The sequence below is a fragment of the Drosophila sulfurigaster genome, chromosome 3 (assembly GCF_023558435.1).
Source record: "Drosophila sulfurigaster albostrigata strain 15112-1811.04 chromosome 3, ASM2355843v2, whole genome shotgun sequence".
NCBI lineage: Eukaryota > Metazoa > Arthropoda > Insecta > Diptera > Drosophilidae > Drosophila > Drosophila sulfurigaster.
This window is the reverse complement of record NC_084883.1, coordinates 35,839,193-35,860,927: the sequence shown is the minus strand read 5'-3', so window position 1 is coordinate 35,860,927 and position 21,735 is coordinate 35,839,193. Positions and strand designations below refer to the sequence as shown.

Genomic DNA, 21,735 nt, shown 5'->3' with positions numbered 1-21,735 from the left:
TCTTTGAGCTTAACGCCAACAACGTCGACGCCAAACGCGGCATTGTTAAGAATGATTAAGAGGCTCACCGCACGGCTTGCCGGCGAATGGGAGATGGTATGGGAGTTGCTCTTAGAGAACTTGCAATCGCACTCTCTCTTTTATTAAATGCCCCCTGGCAGCGGCAACATTGGCTTGTGGCAAGTAGCTGCTGGCAGCTGCCAGGCGATGTCAAGGCCATATGCGTTTAACTGTGTATGTGTGTGTGTATTTGGCGTATCTATATGTAATTATCGAAATATAATGTGACACGGGTTATACTTATATATACAGTATATAATATTATATATGAACGACCTGCAGCATAAGAGTACGTGAGCAGAGCACTTTGCCTTTTCCTTCTCGTTCTCGTTCTTGTCTATGGCGCACTCAACTCCCTCGTTGGCAACTATTAAACGCATTTAATTGACGCTGGCAGTTTGCTGGATAAAAACAAAAATTTCATTTTCCGAGCACATCTGCTGTGTGTCTGCTTTCTGCCTTTTTCCAAAAATTCAATTCGCATTGCCTCTGTTTTTGCTGCTTTTTCTTTAAGCAATCAAAATCACGTTTTATCGTTGAAATTAAATTATTCTTTTTTTTTTATTTTTGTTAATCTAACAGAATGCGTTGAGTTTACGAATTCGGCTACACATCAAATTTATATGCATATTTATTGCTATTTTTAACAATTTATATATTTGCCACTAAAGTTTAGATACTTCACAAGCATTCAATAATAAATACGATTTTTTATTCCAAAAAGTTTGTGGTTTGCCATTTGCAGACAGCAAACGATAATTTAATATATGTGCAACTGAAGTTTAGATGGCTTCAAAATATTTAAAAATAAATGCGAATTTTTATTCCAAAAGTCTGTGGTTTGACATTGACAGACAGCATTGTTAATCTAATCTATTTTGAAAAATTTCGATATTTGCAACTGAACTTTATATGGCCTGAAAATAAAAATGAGAATTTTTATTTAGGATGTGTCATTTGAAATGCACAGAATAAAATGGTACTTTAATATGTTTTCAACTGAAGTTTAGATGAGTCAAAAATATTCAACAAAATTTGGGAATTTTATTCAAGATGTGTGACAGCCTAAATTAGAATTTAATACATTTGTAACTGAAGTTTAGATGGCTCATAAAAATGGAAAAAAAATTGCAATTTTTGTTTCAAATTTTTTGTTTGGAACTCAAGCCTTGATGCTTCAAAAATCTTGAGTAAAAAAAATGAAAATTTTCATTTAATAACTTAGTTCATCTAGAAAAGCATTTATATATTTCACTTTAATATATTTTTTCTTGATTCACTCTTCCTAAAAGAAAAACTTATTAATTTGTTCTAAAACAGAATTTTGTACAAATATTTTGCTCAAATTCTTTGTACTTACTTTTAGCAAAGTTTAATATTTTTATATACTATCCAATCCCTTAGCTGACCTACATAGAGTCAAAGCAAACAAGCAGTTTTTGTTAGCAGAACTCATTGTTTGACCCTATTTCAATTGTTGAGAAGAATATGTTATATACTTGCTTGATTTTCCACCTGTATAAGCGCTTAGTGCGATACTATCTAAATATATTATGTGACATTTTGTGTTTTTTATTTAACTTACTAACGGTGTATGTGTGTAGGAGTGTGTGTGTGTGTGTGTTACAAGCGAGTGCACAAAGTCAATTGAACCGTTTCGTCGAGGGAAAAAAAGATTACGAATGAAAGTCGGAGGGAAGAAAAACATTTGCCAAGGTTGGCAACAAATTAATGGTAGCAAACGTGGCTGGCGTGGGAGTACATGTTGTTGCTTGCCACATGCAGACATGACTGTAATGAAGCGGCACCCACACACTCAAACAGCCACATATACATGCATATATACACACATACTTATACAGATGGCGCTGGGGTAAATTCCGCGAATGCTCGCGGCTGAAGCTGAAGCTGCAAAGGAGCAACCCATAAATATTTTTCGAAATAAATTCTCGTTTACAAATTATGATTTTATGACTTTTTGATGGCGTAGCCACAAAACTCCCTCACACACACACATATACATACGCCTACACACACACACACATTGGTATAGATATGCAGAGAGACAGAGAAAGAGGCAGAAAGAGAGAGAGAGAGAGAGAGAGAGAGACAGATTGGGGAACAAAGTGTCGAGGCAAATGCTGCAAGGCAAACGCTTGCGTATTTATTTATTGCCGCCTCACGCCCTCTGCGTTATATCAATACAAAAACTCTTGCACTCACATTTGCACATTTTAAATTAAAAAAAAAACCCCACACACACACACACAAGTGAGTAAAATTGGCACAAAAAACAAAGCTGGCCAAAAAGAAAAACTTTAAAGCACAAAATAATAAAAACAAAAACCAAATAAAAGTTATTTCTGAAAAGCGAGCATAAAAATTTCGAGTTGAATGCAACTTGCATGTGTGCGCTTGTCTCTGTCTCTGTGTGTGTGTGTGTGTGTGTGTGTGTGTGTGTGTGTGTGTTTTTTTTTATTTCGACTTTGCTCTACTATTACTAGTTTTAATATGCTAACGAGATATACAATATAAATAAATTATGATGGGTATAGGGCAGAGCGATCCCCTGTGGTACGGCCGTGAAGCAATGCTTCACAAGAGACATAGCGCCACCTATTCCATCGACTCTCTCCTGGCTCTCTCCATGCTTCGTTGGGTCTGCATCACAGTTGACACAAACTCGCATATCACGACCCAGTTGCCCACTGATTGCAGCATAAGCGGGACCAAGTTTCCCACCGCAATCGATACGCCAAGTGCCCTTTCCAAGTCATTGCGTAGTGATCCGTAAATCTTGCAGGCGAACATAGTATGCTCAGCATCCTCCAGTGTTCCACACTCAGAGCAGTTGCCAGAAGCTTCATGACCAAAGCGGTGCAGATAGCTTCTGAAGCATCCATGGCCGCTTAGCACCTGAGTCAAGTGGAAGTTGACTTGGCCGTGCTTCCTGCCGGTCCATTCCCCGATGTTCGGGATGAGCCGATGCGTCCAGCGGCCTTTTGGAGACCTATCCCAACGTCGTTGCCACCTCTCTAGGCATTCTTGCCGACCTGCCGTCCGCACGGTTCGCGTTTCGGCGTTGCTGTGGTACCGGGAACGCAGCTGCCGATAGGTATCAGCTCGCTCTCTGGCCATTTCCACAAACGGAGGTACACCAGCAATGACGAACGCAGCGTCCTCAGAGATTGTGCGGAATCCGCTAATGATGCGGATGGCACTCTTCCTGAACGCTGCCTCCAGCCCTTGGCAGTAACTCCTAGTGTCCAGTGCTCGAACCCATACTGGTGCCGCGAACAGTGCGATGGATCGCATGGCACCCGCGATCAGCGATCGTCGCAATTGTTTTGGGCCTCCAATATTCGCCATGAGCTTCGAAAGTAGCCGGTTCATGCCTGCAGCTTTATTGCTCGTCGCTTCCAGGTGCTCTCGAAAGCTGAGCCTTGTATCGATCCATACTCCCAGATACTTAATCGCTCTTTTGGACGAAATAGTTGTGCAACCAACCGAAATTTTCGCTACTTCTACACGTTTCCTGCTGCTTATCAGCACGGCTTCCGTTTTATGCGGCGCAAGTGCCAGCCCAACTGAGACAAGCCACTGCTGGATGGTCGCAATTGCTTGGTTGCACACACTCTCGGCCTGCAACAGCTCCTTCCTCACGACAAGGACAGCGATGTCGTCTGCGAAGCCAACCATGTGCGTGCCCGGTGGGAGGGTTAGTCTCAGGATGCCATCATACATGACATTCCACAGAAGAGGGCCCAAGACCGACCCTTGTGGAACACCTGCCGTCACGACGTACTCCTCTGTACCAGCGCTTGTCTCGTACAATAGCCGCCTGCAGGATAGGTAGCTACGCACGATTTCCAGAAGATAACTCGGCACTTGGAACACTGCCAGAGCCTTGAGAATGCAGTCCCAACGAGCCGAGTTAAAGGCATTCTTGATGTCCAGCGTGACCATTAAGCAGTACTCCTTGGCTCCACCTTTCCATCTGCTGCCCGCTATGGCGTGTGAGGCGATCTCCACAACTCTAGTCGCTGCGTCGACTGTCGATCTGGCCTTGCGAAAACCAAATTGATTTGGCGATAGGTCACCTCCTGCGGCAATAGCGCGCTCCAGCCGGGTGCATATGATTTTCTCCAACATTTTTCCCGCATTGTCAATGAGGCAGATTGGCCGATATGCAGCAGGTTCGCCCGGATTCTTGCCTGGTTTAGGGAGCAGAACCAGTCTCTGCGATTTCCAGATATTTGGAAAGACAGCCTCCTGTAGACACCTGTTGAACATGTCAACGAAGATTTCCGGCCTCAGAGCGCAGGCGAGCCGAAGAGCTCTCAGTGGAATGCCATCCGGCCCAGGCGCCTTTCCCAGCTTCATGCTTCCAGCGATAGTACTTATCTCTGCACTGGTAACTAACTCAATTGCCGCACTATTATTGGATGTGGCGACATCACGATTTCGCACCGTCTCACCAGCTGTAGTCGGAAACAGCTCACGGACAATGCAGTGCATCACATCATCCGGTGGCATAGACGCTTTGTGTGCCGAGATCTTTTAGTGACCAGTTGATACGCCTTCCCCCATGGGTCGCTCTCCAAAGTCTCACAAAGCTCGATGAAGCATTTGCGTTTGCTCGCCTTGATGGCATGTTTCAGAGCTTTCCGCCTCTCTTTGAATTCGCGCTGCCACGATGTGTAGGACGGTCTGCCTCGCGATCGCTGGTAGCATCTTCTCACGCGGTTGCATTCCCGCCTGGCGGTGGCGATATCCTCATTCCACCAGTACACTGGCAGATGGTGATGGGTGGAAGATCTTCTGGGGGCATCGTGTCTTTGCATGCTTGCGCTAACGCATGCAATGCTATCGTAGCCATCTGCTCGGCGCTTCCTGCCGCTTCCATGCACTGGATGCGAGCGCTGAAGCGCAGCACATCCATCTTATCCGCGTTGAAGCTAACCCATCTTGATGGGTCACTTGTATTGCTGGGGCGCCGCCCGCCAACTTCGCACAGAATGGCACGGTGGTCGCTAGCTGTGTAGGCGTCGCTCAAGCGCCAACGTGCCGAAGGCGACAACGCGCTGCACACGTAAGTCAGGTCGACTATGGACCCCACGCCAGCTCTGCAAAAAGTCTGCTGCGTGCCCTCGTTCAAAAGGATTAGATCCAGCATTTGAAACGTCTCCGTCACAATCGAGCCTCTCGCATTTGTGCAGGGACTGCCCCATTCCATTGCCCATGCGTTGAAGTCGCCGCCGACAATTAATGGGGAGCGGCCTATAGCATCTGCTGCGAGTTCATCCAGAGTGCGCCCGTATTCCTCCAGAGACAGACTGGGGGCCAGATACACGCTGTAGACCCATGTACCGCCAATTTTTGCTCGCACAAATCCACGTGCAGCATGCTCGTGTCCGAACTGCAACGGTGATTTGCCGCACACCCAGATTGCTGCCTTGCCCGTAGTATCCGCTGCCCAGACTGAGCCTGTTACCGCTCTGTACGGTTCACTTATGATAGCTACATCAGCGCTATCGTCTCGCACTGCTTGCTGAAGAAGATCATGCGCAGCTGCACAGTGATTTAGGTTGAGCTGGACTACTTGCATGAGTGTGCTTTCGTTGCGCTCTTTGCTACCAATGGGCAATTGCGACTACCAGCCTGGTGGTTTAGCTGTTTGCTTCCGTTTGCGCTGCAAATGTAGCAATTCGCTGCGTTGGTGCACGATGCCACTTTGTGGCCAGGTACTCCACATCTTAGACAGCAGTTACTCCTATCTATGAGATTTTTGCATCTGCTGGCTATGTGCCCGATCTCAAGGCATTTGAAGCACCTCGTCCTCTGCTCTTGCTCCACAATTCTGCAGCGAGACCACCCTACCTTGAGTTTGCCCAACTCAAGGATTTTTGGAGCCCATAGTGGTGGCACCTGAAGAATAGCTACCTGCGTGCCTGCGTATGCCGCTCTCAGGCTCTTCAGCTGGCACACGTCGATAGGAACGCCCGCTTGCGCATGCACTGCTGCCAACACTTCCTCCTGTCGCGTGAGTTCGTCCAAGTCACGAATAGCAATTGTGGTCCGCTGGGTTATGCTGCGCACCTCTGCGCAATCCCCTAGCACGTTCTCGATTGCGTCCTTCAGTTTGGAAGTACTGTCCAGCCCAGAGCCGCCGAGCTCCAACAGAAGATCTCCCTTGGCAGTTCTTCGCGCTGTGATCACGCTATCAGCGACATTTTGCAGCTTCCCATCCTGCCGTCTGGTAACCATTGAGAGCACGTCACTATAGCTCATCTCTCCTTTTGCACTGACCACCAGTGCGTCAGGGCGTGGCTTGGTAGTGGTCCTCTTCCTCCCCGTGCTTTTCGACTCCACAGTAGTCCACTCGGCGTGAGTTACTGCTGTTTTATTTCGCTTAGGTGGAGTTTTCCTCGGCTCCGCCTCGGTGTCCCTCTGTCTCTTGGGCGTTGCCGACGGCTTGATGCCGGTTGCCGCTGACACGACTGCTCTTGGGGCCGCTTTATCCAATGCTCCTTCAGTGGCTGTGTCTGTGGTGACTGTGACGCTTGCCTCTTTACACAGCTCTGTTGCGGCTCGATGCAATTTCTGCATTCTTGCCAACTTGCTCCTCATTTTTTCGTTGATGTGCCTCTGTGAGGCAAACTGCTCGGAAAGGCCGTCCAGCTCCGTGCCCAAGCGCTCCAACAAGTCTTTAAACGACCTCTTCCCACTGGTTGGGTCAGCAACAGGCACAGTGCGTGTGCCCGCCATATCGTGTGTGTGTGTGTGTGTGTGTGTGTGTGTGTGTGTGCGAGTTTACTGCTGTTGCTGCTGCAACAGCAGCTGCTGCCATTTCCCAGGCATTTTCCCGATTCGGTTTTTTTCTCATTCACTTTTTCGTTGCCTACTTTTCGGGGCGCCGCATAATTTATGACCGCCTAGCATTAAATTAGCCAAAGCGCAGCATGAAAAATGGCCCCGCAGACGGCAGGCGACGTCCAACGTCCGGCGTCCAGCGCTTATTAGGCACCTACAAAAATAAGCGAACGAGTAAAAAAGAAATACACAGAGTAAATGTATAGCGAACCCTACCGCCAATTGCCAGGATGGCACCCGCGGCGTGTGACGTTGAAGTTGTTGAGCATGGGAAGAACACACACAAACACAAACACACACACACACATACACATACTCATGCATTCATAGTCTTCGTCGCTCCCCCGAGCTATTAATATTACGGTTTGATTTTGAATTGTTGCACGAACTTCGTCTAATTAGTCACAACGCGCTAGCAGCTTGGATGGATGGATGGATAACTGGCTAGCTGCCAGGCATAAAGTGGCATCAGTCCCAGCCAGCGAGGGCTGCCCATAAAAAACTGCTTGTAATAATGTGCTTTATAAAAATGGTGGCAAATTTCCTTAATTGCAATTTATTGGAAATAAGGAATAACAAAAAGCTATTAGTCAATGCAATATTTTTGGTAAAGTGTAGGCAAGTTACAAATAGAAATACCAGTTTTTTTTAGATGTACCAACTATTCATTTAAAACTTTAAATGTGCAGCATAGTCTTAGCTATTAATTATAGTAATTATAAAAATACAAAAAGCGTTGGAAACTTTAAGATCAACTCAATTTTGAAAAGCTTTTTTCAACAATCCTTTTCAAACATGCCCAAAAGTATGCTATGCAATTTTTCACTTCTTTTTTTTACAAATTGTCTAAGTGAATACGTATACGTATAAAAGTTTATAAGAATCTTAAACATTAATTTTCACTATTTCAAAGAACGTTCACATAAGACGTTCTGCTTTTAAATTGTATTAAGATTTTTATCTCTAACTGAAGGATCTGAAATAAAAAGATCTTACATTGGCATTATTCATGTAAAGGAACTTGCATGTTCAAAACACACTCAAAAAAAAAAAATATCACATTCATTTACTCTTGTGAATATTTAAGTTTTTGTCAAAAATCAGATTAATTGATTCTAGGCTTCAACTAAAAATGATAAATTTATTATTCTTTTATTCATACATTAACTATTTTCAACACATACATATATTTCTGAGAATGCCACAGAAAACTATTTCTAATTTGATCGATTGATGCTATGTTTTTACTACAAAATATAAATGAATTCATTTTTCATTCCTTTTTCAAGTATTTTCAATACTTATGTTGTCAAAGAATGAATTTCAAATTTGATTAAAAAATGCAATGCTCTCACAACATCAACTCTTTTCTGGGATTCATAAAATAATTTCAATATTTTTTTTTTAAATAAAATTTCGATAGATGCTAGTGATCAAATTTCCTATAGTGTTATGCTTTCACTTCATCATCTTATCAGACATTTATTCATTAAATATTTTCAATAATTAGAAATCCAAATGAATAGATGCCATGCTCTTAGCTACTCCTCAAGTGAACCTCTCTGAGCACATGAATGCCATGTCTCTTTAGCAGTAGCTGTCGACATATGAATTCATGTGTGTGTGTATGTGTGTTGTGCTGTTACTGTTGCTATTTGTTTGTGTTTACTTACAATTATGAGTGTGTTGTCATCTTCGTCGGCGTCGTCTTCAGCTGCCTCGTCCACATTCAAGTCCACGTCAGCGTCAGCGTCGTCGTCATCGTCTCAAGCATTCGCACACTTGGCGCTTTTCACAAAACTTTTTGCTATCCTTACTTGAAGGCTTGGGGCTGTGGCTGTGGCAGTGGCAGTGACAGAGGCAGAGAAGTGTATGCAGCATTGCAATAATAATTACAAATGTTGCACAATAAATTGCAAAGTAAACAGACTCAACGCTCTCTGGCAACGTTGTGGATGTGGCAGGGCCAGAAACGAAGACCGACTGCAGTGGCAAAATTACTTCCTGCTCAAGCGTCAGCGGAAATGTGCATACAAATGCCAGACACACACACACACACACACATGCGAAGCACACACACACACACTCACTCGGAGAGTGGAAGTAAAGTTGACTGCTTGCCGTAGCAGAGGAGTGATGAGGGAAGGGTAGAGGGGCTACACAGGGGAACAGTCACTTGTCAAAAACAAAATCAGACAAAAACTCCCCTCGCGGCAGCGACAAGATGCGTAATTGCAGCTCCTGCTTCTGTTTCTGGCTTCTGTTGACGACTGTTGCGCTCCTTCTGACTGAATGCGAATACGAATGCGAATACGAATCCGATGGATGCACAGGATGCGCACAATTCGCTGCATTTGCATTCTTGTTGCTATTCCAATTGCTCTCCTTATTGCTGTTGTTGTTGTTCTTGTTGCTGTTATCATCTTGCGCTTCTTCTTGCTCTTCATATTGCGTCGTGGAATGCAATAAATCTTGCCCAGCAAAACAATGACAAATGTTGTGACTGTCCTGTCCAAATTTGTGGTTTTGCCCCCCTGCGGACACTTCATTTGATATCCGCTGTTAACCCCAAACATGTTTCCTATCTCTGTCTATCTTTCTCTCCCCCCTTCTCTCTACCACACCCGAATGAATATTTTGCAGATTTGCCGCACCGGAAATTGAGGTGTTTATGGCCAACAGAAGCCACAGTCAGGTGACTTGGGAGGTCTCCAGAGAGCAGAGTGCAGCAACTTGAGGCTTAGCTTGATATTGGGGAAAACGCAGCAGAAAGCTCAACTCGATGTTTTCCCCAAAGAAATCGCAGCTTACTCGAGTTTTAGTCGTCAAGAATGTGAACTATCAGCTGCACGGTTTGCGAGCAATATTTCAGAATTAATAAGAAACTGTTCTGCTTCACAAGTTGAGTGCAATTGAACTGATTTAAGTGTGCAATCAATTTTAAATTGTTCAACAGTGATTTTAATACGAGAAACAATGAGGGTTTTACTATAAAAGTTTATTTAGCATTCTTATCTTACAAAACAACAAAGAAGAGTAACACAAAATTCTTTATACTGCAAGCTATAATAATGTAATTTATTATGGCAAAGAAAATGATGCTTCAAAATGTTCAGATAGTGTTATTTTTACTAATTTTGTGTCATCCCTAAACAAACAAACAAAAATTAATTTTTCTTGTGAACGAACTGAATAGAGATTTTCTTCCTTCACAGTTCGTTTTTATTCAATTTACTTTAGAATCCTAGTTCAATTTTCGTCAGTTATTCACTTTTAATCTTAATGCTTACTCATTTTGTTGAAGTTGTTTTCTGGCTCGTAGTTTTCCTTACTAGTTTCGATGCGTTGCAGCAAAGCCACATATCAATATGGTTATGCCTTAACACAAAATATATATTACACATTCAAAAGGTTTGCATATGATGTACATTTTTACAAATTTTGATTTTTTTGTGTTATTAAAACTGTATAAAGTAAATGCTTGAATCTATACTTTCTTTAATGGAAAATCAAACGAAAACATAATATAACAGAATGATGTATAACAATACTGAGCGATATAGGGAATAAAATCCAAGGAACAAAAAGCACACTCTAGTGCACTGTTTATTGAAATGAACTAACGAATTTATTCAGTGAATTGAATGATATTTAGATAAGGTATATATAAATACTATTTGGAATTAAAGGTCTATATATAGGTCTAAAGTACAATCCATTTAATTTACCAGCAGCGTTAAGTCAACTAAAGTTTATTATCTTAGATATCTTAAAGACGTTCTGATAATTATTTTATTTAAGTATACTTAAGGTATTTTAGTATAACTGTTGTATCTATTTCAAAATGTTCAACTTCTTAAACGTCGTCTTATTTCAGCTGGCGCTGGCGTTGCAATGTAGATCACACCGTGTGGCAACCACTGTAAGCTAGCGACATGGTGGAATCATCGAGTTTGGGGCGCACGCCGCCAGCGGCACAGCAGCCCATACCACAGCAGCATTCGCCGTCGCCGTCGGGAATGCGTTGTGGCAATCTGGAGACGCGGGTGCGCGGCTCCTGGTATCGTGTGATGGTCACACTCGAAACGGACTTTCTGGCCATCAGTCTGGACGAGTCTTGCGAGTCCTCGCAGCACTCTGGCGATGGGCAGTCGACCACATTGAACGGCACACTTGGGTAAGCATCGATAGCATCGAGTAGATAAATGTTAAATTATTGGAATCGTATTTTTGCAGAAGCAATCACAGTGGCGGCGGTGGTGCTGGACAGAATGGCACGCTGCCCAGCTCGGCATCGTTGCAGGGCATGGTTGTGCAGGACACGGAGCTGGATGGCACGGGTTCGGGCAGCGGAACGGGGGGATCGGCAGCGGGGGCGGGCACGAGTAACAACGACAACGGAGAGCTGTGCCTGAACAACAATAACAATGCGGATGGCGTGGGGCTGGACATGTGCGATGTACCTGATCATGTGGCCAATCAGAAGCGACATGTGCGCATCATCAAGTCGGACAACAACGGACTGGGCATCTCGATAAAGGGCGGACGCGAGAATCGCATGCCCATCCTCATCTCGAAGATATTCCGTGGCATGGCCGCCGATCAGGCCAAAGGACTCTATGTGGGTGACGCCATACTCACGGTCAATGGCGAAGAGCTCCGTGATGCCACCCACGATGAGGCAGTGCGTGCGCTGAAGCGTGCCGGTCGAGTGGTGGATTTGGAAGGTAAGTACCAACCTAAACACCCAACCCTATCAACTCATGTGTGTGCTTGCTAGTCCTGTCAAATGCTGACATTGTTGTTTGGCCCCAAAAAAAGAAATTGAGATAGAGAAAAAATAAGAGATAACGTGTGCAAGAGTGCGAGAGTGAGAGCGAGAGCGGGAGTGCTTAAAAAGTGCCATTGAGAGAGTCAAACTAACAAGCAAACTATGTGCACAACTATGCACTGCAAAAAAAATATTTCAAAATAAAAGTACACATAAAAAGTTTCGCAAAATTTGAAATTGCAGCATTGTATATTATGTTTTTATCCAACATTATTATAAAGCACATTTTTAGGTTGGCTAAAAGAGCAAACAAATTTAATTTGAGAGTTTCTAGAGAAATATAAAAATATTTAAATAATAAAAATACTTACTTTTGAAAATATGGTTGTATTTTATCTAGACTTGTAATCTTAATATTAAAGAATTCTTGAATTTTCGAAGTAGGAATATTACTATTTATTTGTATTATTATTGTTGATTTTAGCAAATGTATCTTAAAAGAAATTCGACATAATATTTTCATTTAATGTTAAATCTGGATTGTTTTTCTTTTATGAGATGCAATCTTAAGATGACGTTTTAAGCTATCTTGAAGACATTTACGTCAATTTAGAATTTCGGTCTCTTATCTTAACTGAGCAATTTCCTTTTGGCGAATATAACATAAAGTGTGATCTTATCAATGATAGTTCATAGTTAAACATACTGTAGGATATAATAAACTAAAGTAACTGAATATAAATTGTGATCTTACTACAAGATTACTTTTTTAAATGTTAAATGATTTGTTCTGAAGTTCAGAATCTGAAAACAATTTTTAACGAAAGAAGTGAAACTAAAATTTTTATTTAGGTTTTAAACTTCTGTACATAAAGCGAAAAAGATTCATTAAATTACAAAAACGTAACTAAATATAAACTATGATCTTCTTAATAGATTTTTTGTTTCATTTTAAAACGATTTTTCTCTCTGTGCATTGCTTTTGACGCAAGAAACGAAACTTAATAACGTGCACAGCACGAAGTTAACGCAAATTATAATTTTGCCAGTTTGACTTTAAAACTTTGTCAGTTTTTTGTTGCAGTGCAGCTGATGCAGTGCATACGTGGGATGTGGGATTAGTCAGCACAACATGCGAGTTACTGTCCGCTGTCGCTTTGTTGCTCTTGTTGCTGTTGTTGCTGCTGCTGCTGCTGCAGCTGTGTACTGTTATAAATCCCCCGCATACTGTGCCGAGCCCCTCTCCCACCCATCTTTTGCTGTCAATGCACCCCACCTCTTTTTGCCTGTTGACTCTTAGCTGTTGACTGCTGTTAGTTGCGTTTGGTTTTGTTGGTCGCTCGCTCGCTCGCTCTTCGTTCGTTCGTCGGTTCGTTGGCTCGTTTTGTTGGGTGGGTTGGCTGGTTGGCTGGCTGGCTGGCTGGTTGCTTGGTTTGTTTGTTTGCCTTGGCTCGGCTTGGCAATGAGTAATGAGAAAAGTTTTCCTTCCATTTGATCAAATGGCCCCAAAATACATAGTAGTCAGCCACCAGAGCCGAGTGGGCGTGGCATTCCACTTGCCACTTGCCACTTGCGAATTGAAATGAATGCTACGCACTACATTTTCATACGGCAAAGCAAACGAAGACTCGGTGCCAAATGCCAATATATACATACATATATACATATATATAGGATAATAACATGCCCGAATGCGAAACGGAGATGCTCTACTAATTACTTGGCTAAATACGCAAGTTGCTTGTGGAATTTTCATACCGAAAAGCAGAAAAACTCGCATCAGCAACGTTAATCGAAATGAAGCGATCCTCGGGCCTCGGGCTCTTATTATGTCAAAGTGAGCCAAGCTATAAAAGAGCTTTGCCTTTTTTCGGTAGTTTGCCATAAGCAGCAATTAGATGATTGAGCTAGACTGGCAAATGGATTTGGGGGAAGTTTAAAGCAAACAATACGCAATGAAGCATTGAGCACAATTTTGCTAAAACAACACAAAGTACTTGTGCATGTGTGTGTGTGTGTGTGTGGCAAACACGCACTTCAGTTTGACTTTGATGCAAGTCAATTCCATTTCCGGACAACAGCTGACGAAGCACACGAGAATCGAGACTCGAGACTGAGACGATGAACAAACAACAAACAAGGACTTATAGGCTATCAGCAAATATTTATTATCCATTGTCGATTTGTCAGCTGGGGTCAGTTGAATTTGATTCCGAACTTAGTTCCGACGACGCAGACGCAGACGTTCGCTGCGACGTTGCTTGGGCCGCTCCACAGCAAGAATGAGACGTCCGAATTGACCACCGGCTGCGTTAATGGGCAACAGTATCAGGCGACCGCTGGCCAAACCATCGAGGGCCGCCGCCTCGCTGAGCTCCTGTTCCGCCTCCTCAACCAGTTCCACCTGCGATTCATCCACCTCCAATTCGTTGTCGGGCTCCTCCAGCTCGGGTGGTCCATAGCTGCGTGCAGGTGTGTTTGGTGCTCCATAAGTGTTGGCTGGCGTTGTGGCCGCAGCGAGGGGGGGCAACTCGGCGTCATTGCTGACGCCGCTTAGCGGCGCCTCGGCTTGGTCAGGCAGGGCAGGCAGATCAGCAACAGGCTGCTGCTCAATAGCAGGGCCATCAATGGCAACAGCGGCAAAATCCTCCACAGCCTCGCGTGTGGGTGGCTGAAACTCCTGTGACGGCGCCTGGGCAACCACCTCGATGGTATCCTCGGGATTCACTTCGGAGTCGGTTTCGGGTGCGCCATAAGTGTTGGCTGGCGTGCGTGCATTTATCTCAATTTCCGTTTGCTGTTCCTCTTGCTCCTCCTCATCAACTGTGGTCGTGGTGCTTTGGGCATCTGTGCTGGCGAATTCCTCGACCTCAACCTCAACATCGCTGCTTGAGGTGGCTGCGGCTGGCGTCGTTGTGGTGGCCAATGGCTCCTCCAACTTAGGCTGTCGCTCGCTGGGCAAATCGAAGGGGATTTTGGGACGGAAACCAGCTGCCGGATATGGTGTGCTTGCTGCCACCAATTCCACTTGTCGCTGGCTCTTTATTGACTGCCTCGCATGCTTGCGCAGCGGTGTTGCCGTTACGATGGTGGCGGCTAGCATTAGGCTGATCAGGATTAGTCCAGTGAATGACTGCATGTTGCTGCTGCTTGCTAAACGGTATATGACTGGCTGCTGTGGGTGCACTAGCTTTTATATCACCGTTGAATTGAAGTTGCGTTCGAGTTGAGTGCGGATTCTACATCAGAATTCAGTAACGGTCGCAAGGTCGCCTGTATTATGTAGTTTTTCGGCTATGATAACGATAACTCTTCGGGGCAATGCAAATGGGACACGAGTCGCAATATTCGCGCAATTTAAAAACGTATCGATGGCCCATCAAATGAGCCATCAAGCTCAATGTTAACGCCGCTTTAATATGATACAACCTCACGGCGACAATATTCAACCTCAGCTCCGCACACTCCCACGCCCCTGAAGGCACATCAAACGTCGACGTCGACGTCGATATCCACGTCCACGTCCGTTTCCATTACCCATGCTATCGCTAGCTTCGTCGTCATCGTCAACGTGCCTCGCATTTCGATGCGTGCACCTCGCACACATGCCGCTCCTCTCGCCCCCCTCCCTCGCTCGCCATTCGTTGGTCGACAGCTCCATCGCTGATCCATTTCGCCAAAAAGTTTTGTCATCTACCGCCCCGCCCCGCCCAACAAAAATTAAGAGCACATAAATTCCGAGCAACTAACTAAGCCACCGCTCAACGCATATTGAATGCCCTAACTGGCTGTAAGCTAAAAAGGGTTACGACTTACACAAATATCCTAAAGCTAGTCTCATTTTCACAGCGACATTCTTAACTTTCTCCTTGAGCATTTCATTTTGCGAAATGAGTTACAAACTGAATACTCTCTGACATTGTTCACATCATGTATTTAATGTTATTTTGCTTTTATATTATTTCATAAGGTATTTCTTCTTGATTATGCTTAGGAATAGCATAAAAGAAAATAATTAATTTATTTCTATAAAGAAATTACATTATTTAGATCATATAATTAATGTTATTTTACTTTTATATTTAAGCTAAATTATTCGTTTTTATATGCGATTTATTTTCAATTAAGTATTTAAAAAATATAGTTTATGTCCATCAACAAAATTACATTATTTAAGTTATACATTAATCTGATTTTGCTTTTAATTTCTAATAAATTATTCGTTTTCCTTATTTTTGAACATGTATAGAAATGGCATAAAAGACAATGAAATATAAAGAAATTTGTTTCACATTGAGTGAAAGACTTGGCCAAATAAAATGCTAAACCGAGTCAATTATTAAATTCCAATAAAAATAAAAAATATTTTAAAGAAAAAGATGCAGATGAAAATTCTGCATGACTTCCTTAAATAAAGAGCTTTAGCTTTTTATGCAAAGCTCAAAGATGTAGACGAAATTTAAAATTCAGTTCGCATTTCTTAACAGACTTTACCCTTAAAAATAATAAGTATTTGTTGGGCTAAATTATGCAAATTTCAATTGGTATATCAAATGGACAAATCACGACTTTAGAAAACATGTCTTTAGAAAAAGTTTACCACTTTAATTATTGATGATCTAAAGTTGGCTTAAACAAATGTTGAAATAAAGTTGAGCAACTTGCTTTACTTAATAAAAATACCTTTGTAAGGCTAGAGTATATGAAATTAGCCTTTTGTGTTGATTTGATTATGCATTTTAGGAGGCTTTCATAATTTCAATGGGGGACTGGGCATTAAATGAAATTGGCCCAGATCTATAAGCACGTAAAGTGGCCCAAGCAGGCATTAGCATTAACCCACACACAATGACAGTTGGCAATTGCAATTGCTAAGGTCTTTTTTGGGGCCATGCGAATGGACTGAGCTGTGACTGAGACTTAGACTGCGAATGAGAATGAGAATGGAAATGGGAATGGATTAGGCTGCAAGCTGTATGCTGTAAGCTGTAAGCATGACCCGTGCCTGTTGGCATCTTCGGCTCGAACTTCAATTTACAACTTGGTCCAAGTTGTTTGCCAGACTTGGTTGCCATCGTCGTCTTTAGCCATGCTCATTGTAATTTAAATAAGCTACCCCCGGCCCGTATAGCAACGATTCCAGCGGCGCGAAGCGGGAGCTGGCCAACTTTTGCCAACCGTCCAGTTGCACAAATTCCAGCAAAACTCGCTCCGAACTGCCAAATGTCAACGCCAGATTTCATCGCCCAGGCAAAAGGCGTCGACAACAGTTGGCTACACAGCTTCGCTTCAGTTCCTTCCCGTTGTCCCCCCTCTGTCACCGTAATGTAATGCCTTGCTTTGCCTTGCCTTGGCATTCTTTACCCTCTGCCTACTAAAAGTCCATTAGCAATGGTTTTTACAGCTTGGCATACTTTTGTGGGCAGGCAGTCGACACTCACACACACACACCGACACACTCACATACACACATCCGCCCGCATCTGTACGCTGCCCCCTCTGACCACTCGCCTTCGTCTCTCTGGCAACGCAGCGCGTGAGATTTTACTCTAAAAACTTTGTGCAAAGTTTTAACGCACGATTTGCGAGTGAGAACCGCCTGCACTTGATATCATATTTGTGCGCCCACGGACACGCCCACTTTGGCTGCCTTACGGCGTGATTTATGCGGGCGTACTTCGCTTCCCTTGCCAAAAAGGTGTAAAAAACTTACTTCTCTCCCCCATTTCCCTCTGCGCCACACACCTGTGTAATCTTTGGCCAGACTTTGTCTGCTAAATGCTCAACTCGTATAAGCTGCATTTAGCACTTAGATAGACGGACATGGATAATTGATTTTAATTAAACTTTTGCAGTATGCTATAAATTTCGTTGTTTATATTTCTTATTTATTTCAAATATGTACATTGAAGGTAAATTTATTTTATTTATATGTTTGTATGTTTGCTATACATTTTGTAATTTATATTTGTTATTTATCTACCAAACTATTGTGAAATATATATTAATTCAAGTTATTTGTTCATTTTCATTTTAAGCATTGACATTGATTTGAATTATGTGAAGTCGAGCTACACGTTTTTCATTCCATTTAATCTTTGTTGTTATGTTTATTGTGTATACATACAATATATTAATTTCTATTGTACATATTAAATTTTATGTCTAATATTTATTAACCAAACTCTTATTATTTATTTACCAAATATTTATAATTTATAGTACTTTAATTTATACGTTCATTTTCATGATAAATATTATTGTGTGTATAAAATATACATTGATAATTGATTTGTATTAAACTTTTCATACCTTAACTTGTCATTGCTTAAATGAATTATTTAGTTACCAAACTATTGTAAAATTCATATAAATTTAAGTTATTCATTAATTTCCATCTTAAGCATTAACATTTAATTTATTTGTCTAAAGTTAAGCGTTAAAGTGTTTTATAGCAAGATTCATGTGAAGCAGCACATTTAACATATTTACTTTTAATAAGACAACAAATTGCTCTTCATTTAATTAATGAATATTTAGCATATTTATGTAAACAGTTGCTTGGTTATTAATTTGCACGAACACACAAAGGCAAATTAACTTTAGAAGAGTTGAGTTGCCCCTTTGTGCAAAGGTGACTCTCACATATCAAGTATACGCACATAATGTGAAATTTTAATTAAATTAAGGATTGCATTTAGTTTATTGTTAATTGCGAGCAATATGTGCAGAATGCCGTTAAGAGAAATATTGTTTTTATTTTTCCGTGTGTTTCTTGCAGTATTTGCCAGAGTTTCAATCAAAAGTTGAGAACTTAAAAGGTCATGTGAGTTGAGTTTGCTTTAATATACTGGGCTCATATAAAATATATATTGTATACGAAATGTAATATATATGCACATATCTGAGTGTGTGTTTGTTATATAACTATAACAGTTTACATTTGGCTTACAGCATTTATGGTTTGTTATTGTTGTTTGTTTATTTTCAGTTGTTGTTTTATTTCTCATTTTTGTTATTCTTCTTTTCTGGAATTGCAACTTTATTTACACTGAAATGCAAAAATTTGCACAACTTATTACAGTTGTTATTGTTGTTTCTAAACTTTTGCGTTGCGTTTAGGTTTTGTTTGCTTTTTAGTGCACTCCAAGCTTACCAAATCTCCACCCGCTGCCGCCTCCCACACTTCTAAATGCTGCTGCTCGGCTGCCCAGTTCTCAACAGCGCCTGACGCTATGCTACATTTTTTTTGTAGCTTACTTGCTTGTTTGTTTGCTAGTTGTCGGTTGCATATTTCTGTATGTAAATGTTTACTGAGCTTCCAGCTTCAAGCTAAGGCAATGGCAACGGCAACGGCAACGACAACGAACAACGACGACAACGTCCACTTGGCAACCCGTTTGCTACACGTAAATGCCAAGCAATTAGTGCGGCAATGTGGCCAAGAAGCAGGCGAAGCTGGGAGTTTGAAGTCTGTCAGACAATTATGGCGGCGGCTCGGGAGCCGTCTGGACTAATTAGTTGGTCTAAACACACGAATTGAGTCGCATAAAACGACCCAAACCCTCGGCCAACAGTTGGCATTAAGTGTGAAAATTGAATTTTCAAATCACTCGAACGACAACAACAACAACAACTACAACAACATCGACAACATCCTCATAGTCCACGTCGTCGTCGACGTCGTCAACGGAAATGCAAATGTGCAAATGTTGTGGGCGGAACGGGGTCCGGTGCCCAGATAGACGAGCATCTATGTATACTATACGCATACACATACATATACATATACAAATCTGCCACAAGCCACCTGCCATCAGCATTTGCATAGAGGCTGCACAGTGGTGCACAATCCATTGAAAATGTCTTAGCAATAAGAAAAGTCGAAATTTATATTACAGAAATTAATTTTGTAATTCTTACAAAAACTGTTTTTTATTAACAAGAAAATGTATTTTACAATATCAGCTATAATCCACTTCTTATATAATTAATATCGAAGTCAATAACAATACAAAAGACGCATATAAAAAGCAAAAGAAAAACTCAGATTCATTAAAGATTTAATGTTAATTTGAAGACTCTAAAAATTATGTTGATTTTGAAATTAAATTCGAAATGCAAAACAAAACGTTAATACATAATTATAAACGATTGACTACTGATTTAAAAATTTGTTTAAATCAGTCTAAATTATATTACTAAAGCATAAATTGTGTTGAATTAAGTTACAACTTGAGGCTTTTTAAATATATTGCGTTAGAATCTGACGTAAAGTAGAAGATCAACTTACTAAACTGGATTCAAGAAAAGACTCTTCCATAATGCTGTATTTGGGAATATAGTTTAAAGAATTGTTCTCTAAACTTACATCTTTACCAAGAAAAGCAAAATTTTCAATTTGTTTTAAATAAAATTAAATCATTTCTGCTGGGGCAGCTAAAGAAACGTTGTAATTTTGCGTGCTTAAGCTTAATAGAAAAGAAGCTTGACAACTTTCTGTTAACACACGTACCACAGTGCGTATGTGTGCTTGCAAATCGAATAAAAATGGAGCGGAAACTCTAATGAATTTATGCCGCAACGTTTGTGTTTGACGCTGATGCCGTTGAGAGCGAACTGATTGAATGCTGTGTGTCAGGCTGGGAGTATGTGTATGTGTGTGTGTGAGTGGTTGATGTGTCACCACATCCTGTGCAGAGCCTCACATGTGACGCCATGGGGCAGGGAGGCAGGCGGCAGGCAGGCAGACAGACTGGCAACGACCACAACCCCAACATCCTTTTTGGCATGCATATTCATGTGCCTCAATATTGATGTCTGTCTTCTGGCTTCTTCTATTTGCAGTTAAATTCCTGCGCGAAGTAACGCCCTACTTTCGCAAGGCGAGCATCATTTCGGAGGTGGGATGGGAGCTGCAGCGAGCGTTCCTCTGCCCACTGGGTCCGGGTGCGCCAACATCGCCGCCAGCTCCAACGCCCAAGACGACGCCGCGTGCCGATACGCGCTACATTCCGCTGCAGCTGACGCATCTGGCGCGCAATCTGAAGTACATCGATCCGGGTAAGTTTCTTCCTCACCCCCGATGCTCCCTAACCCAATAATAGTGGATAGTGTGAATGGTAATCGAACAATTGCTTTGCAGAGAATCGCTGCCTGGAGCTGCATTCGCCGGATGGCGTGCACTCGTGCATTCTCCGTGCGGCCGACTCCGCCGAGGCGCTCGTCTGGTTCAATGCGCTCCACTCGGCCATGGGCAGCAGCACGCAGCGCGCTTTGGTCGAGGCCAATCGTGCGTTGGTGAATCTCATCGGTGAGCTCAAGCACATTGGTTGGCTGAGCAAGCGTCTGAATGGAAGCGGTGGCGGCAGTTCTGGCAGTGCTGGTGGTGGTGGCGGCAGTGGAGCCGCCAGCGGTGGCAGCGGCACATCCAATAGCGGGGGTGTTGCCGGCGAGGTGGTAAGTGGGAAGTTTACAATGTGAAGCACATTTGACTAATCGCTGTTAATGATTTGTCTTTAGCCAAGCGGACGATCCAGCTCGGAGAGTTCTGATGAGACCGACAAATGGTTGCCCATCTTTGTGGCGGTGACCGAGCGCGAGTTTCGCATATACGAGAGTGCTCCTTGGTCCGTGGAGGCTTGGAGTCGACCCTTGGAGAGCTATGCGCTGGCCACCACACGTTTGGCGGGCGCCGGCAATAATTCCTCATTGAATGTAAGTACATTATAATGTCGATAAATTGTATAACTAATAAAGTGAATCAAAGCAAAAATTGGAAAAATGGTATTATTTTGTAAATATACCATGTAAATATACCTAAACATTCTAAAATATACTTTTTTTTGTTATTTTTGTTATTGTGCTAAACAAGTGGTATTATCCATTCTTTCTAAATATATACCATTTAATTCAAAATATTTCAAACAAGTGGTATTGATTTAAAATATACCATTTCATTCGAAATATACTAAACAATTGGTATCATCTATCAAATATGCCTAATAAATATATCAATAAATTCAAAAATA

At 42.3% G+C, this 21,735-nt stretch overlaps 2 protein-coding genes across 2 annotated transcripts in view; one reads left to right on the top strand and one right to left on the bottom strand.

Moving 5' to 3' along the window:
• Nucleotides 1–21,735, top strand: part of LOC133842895 (beta-1-syntrophin) — a 29,385-nt gene that overhangs the window by 5,679 nt on the left and 1,971 nt on the right. Inside the window, exons 2-6 of the mRNA XM_062276191.1 lie at nt 10,811–11,110; nt 11,170–11,660; nt 20,552–20,767; nt 20,850–21,163; nt 21,227–21,421. Of these exons, the coding sequence (XP_062132175.1) occupies nt 10,869–11,110; nt 11,170–11,660; nt 20,552–20,767; nt 20,850–21,163; nt 21,227–21,421 (1,458 nt within the window). The 5' untranslated portion in view covers nt 10,811–10,868. The remainder of the gene's footprint in view (nt 1–10,810; nt 11,111–11,169; nt 11,661–20,551; nt 20,768–20,849; nt 21,164–21,226; nt 21,422–21,735) is intronic.
• LOC133845169 (uncharacterized) lies at nt 13,831–14,876 on the bottom strand. The gene has a single exon (XM_062279538.1). It carries the CDS (start codon nt 14,841–14,843, stop codon nt 13,923–13,925), a length of 921 nt encoding a protein of 306 aa, XP_062135522.1. The 5' UTR covers nt 14,844–14,876; the 3' UTR covers nt 13,831–13,922.

Coding starts and splice junctions, on each gene's coding strand:
- LOC133845169 (XM_062279538.1), bottom strand. CDS start 14,843: ATGCAGTCATTCACTGGACTAATCCTGATCAGCCTAATGCTAGCCGCC.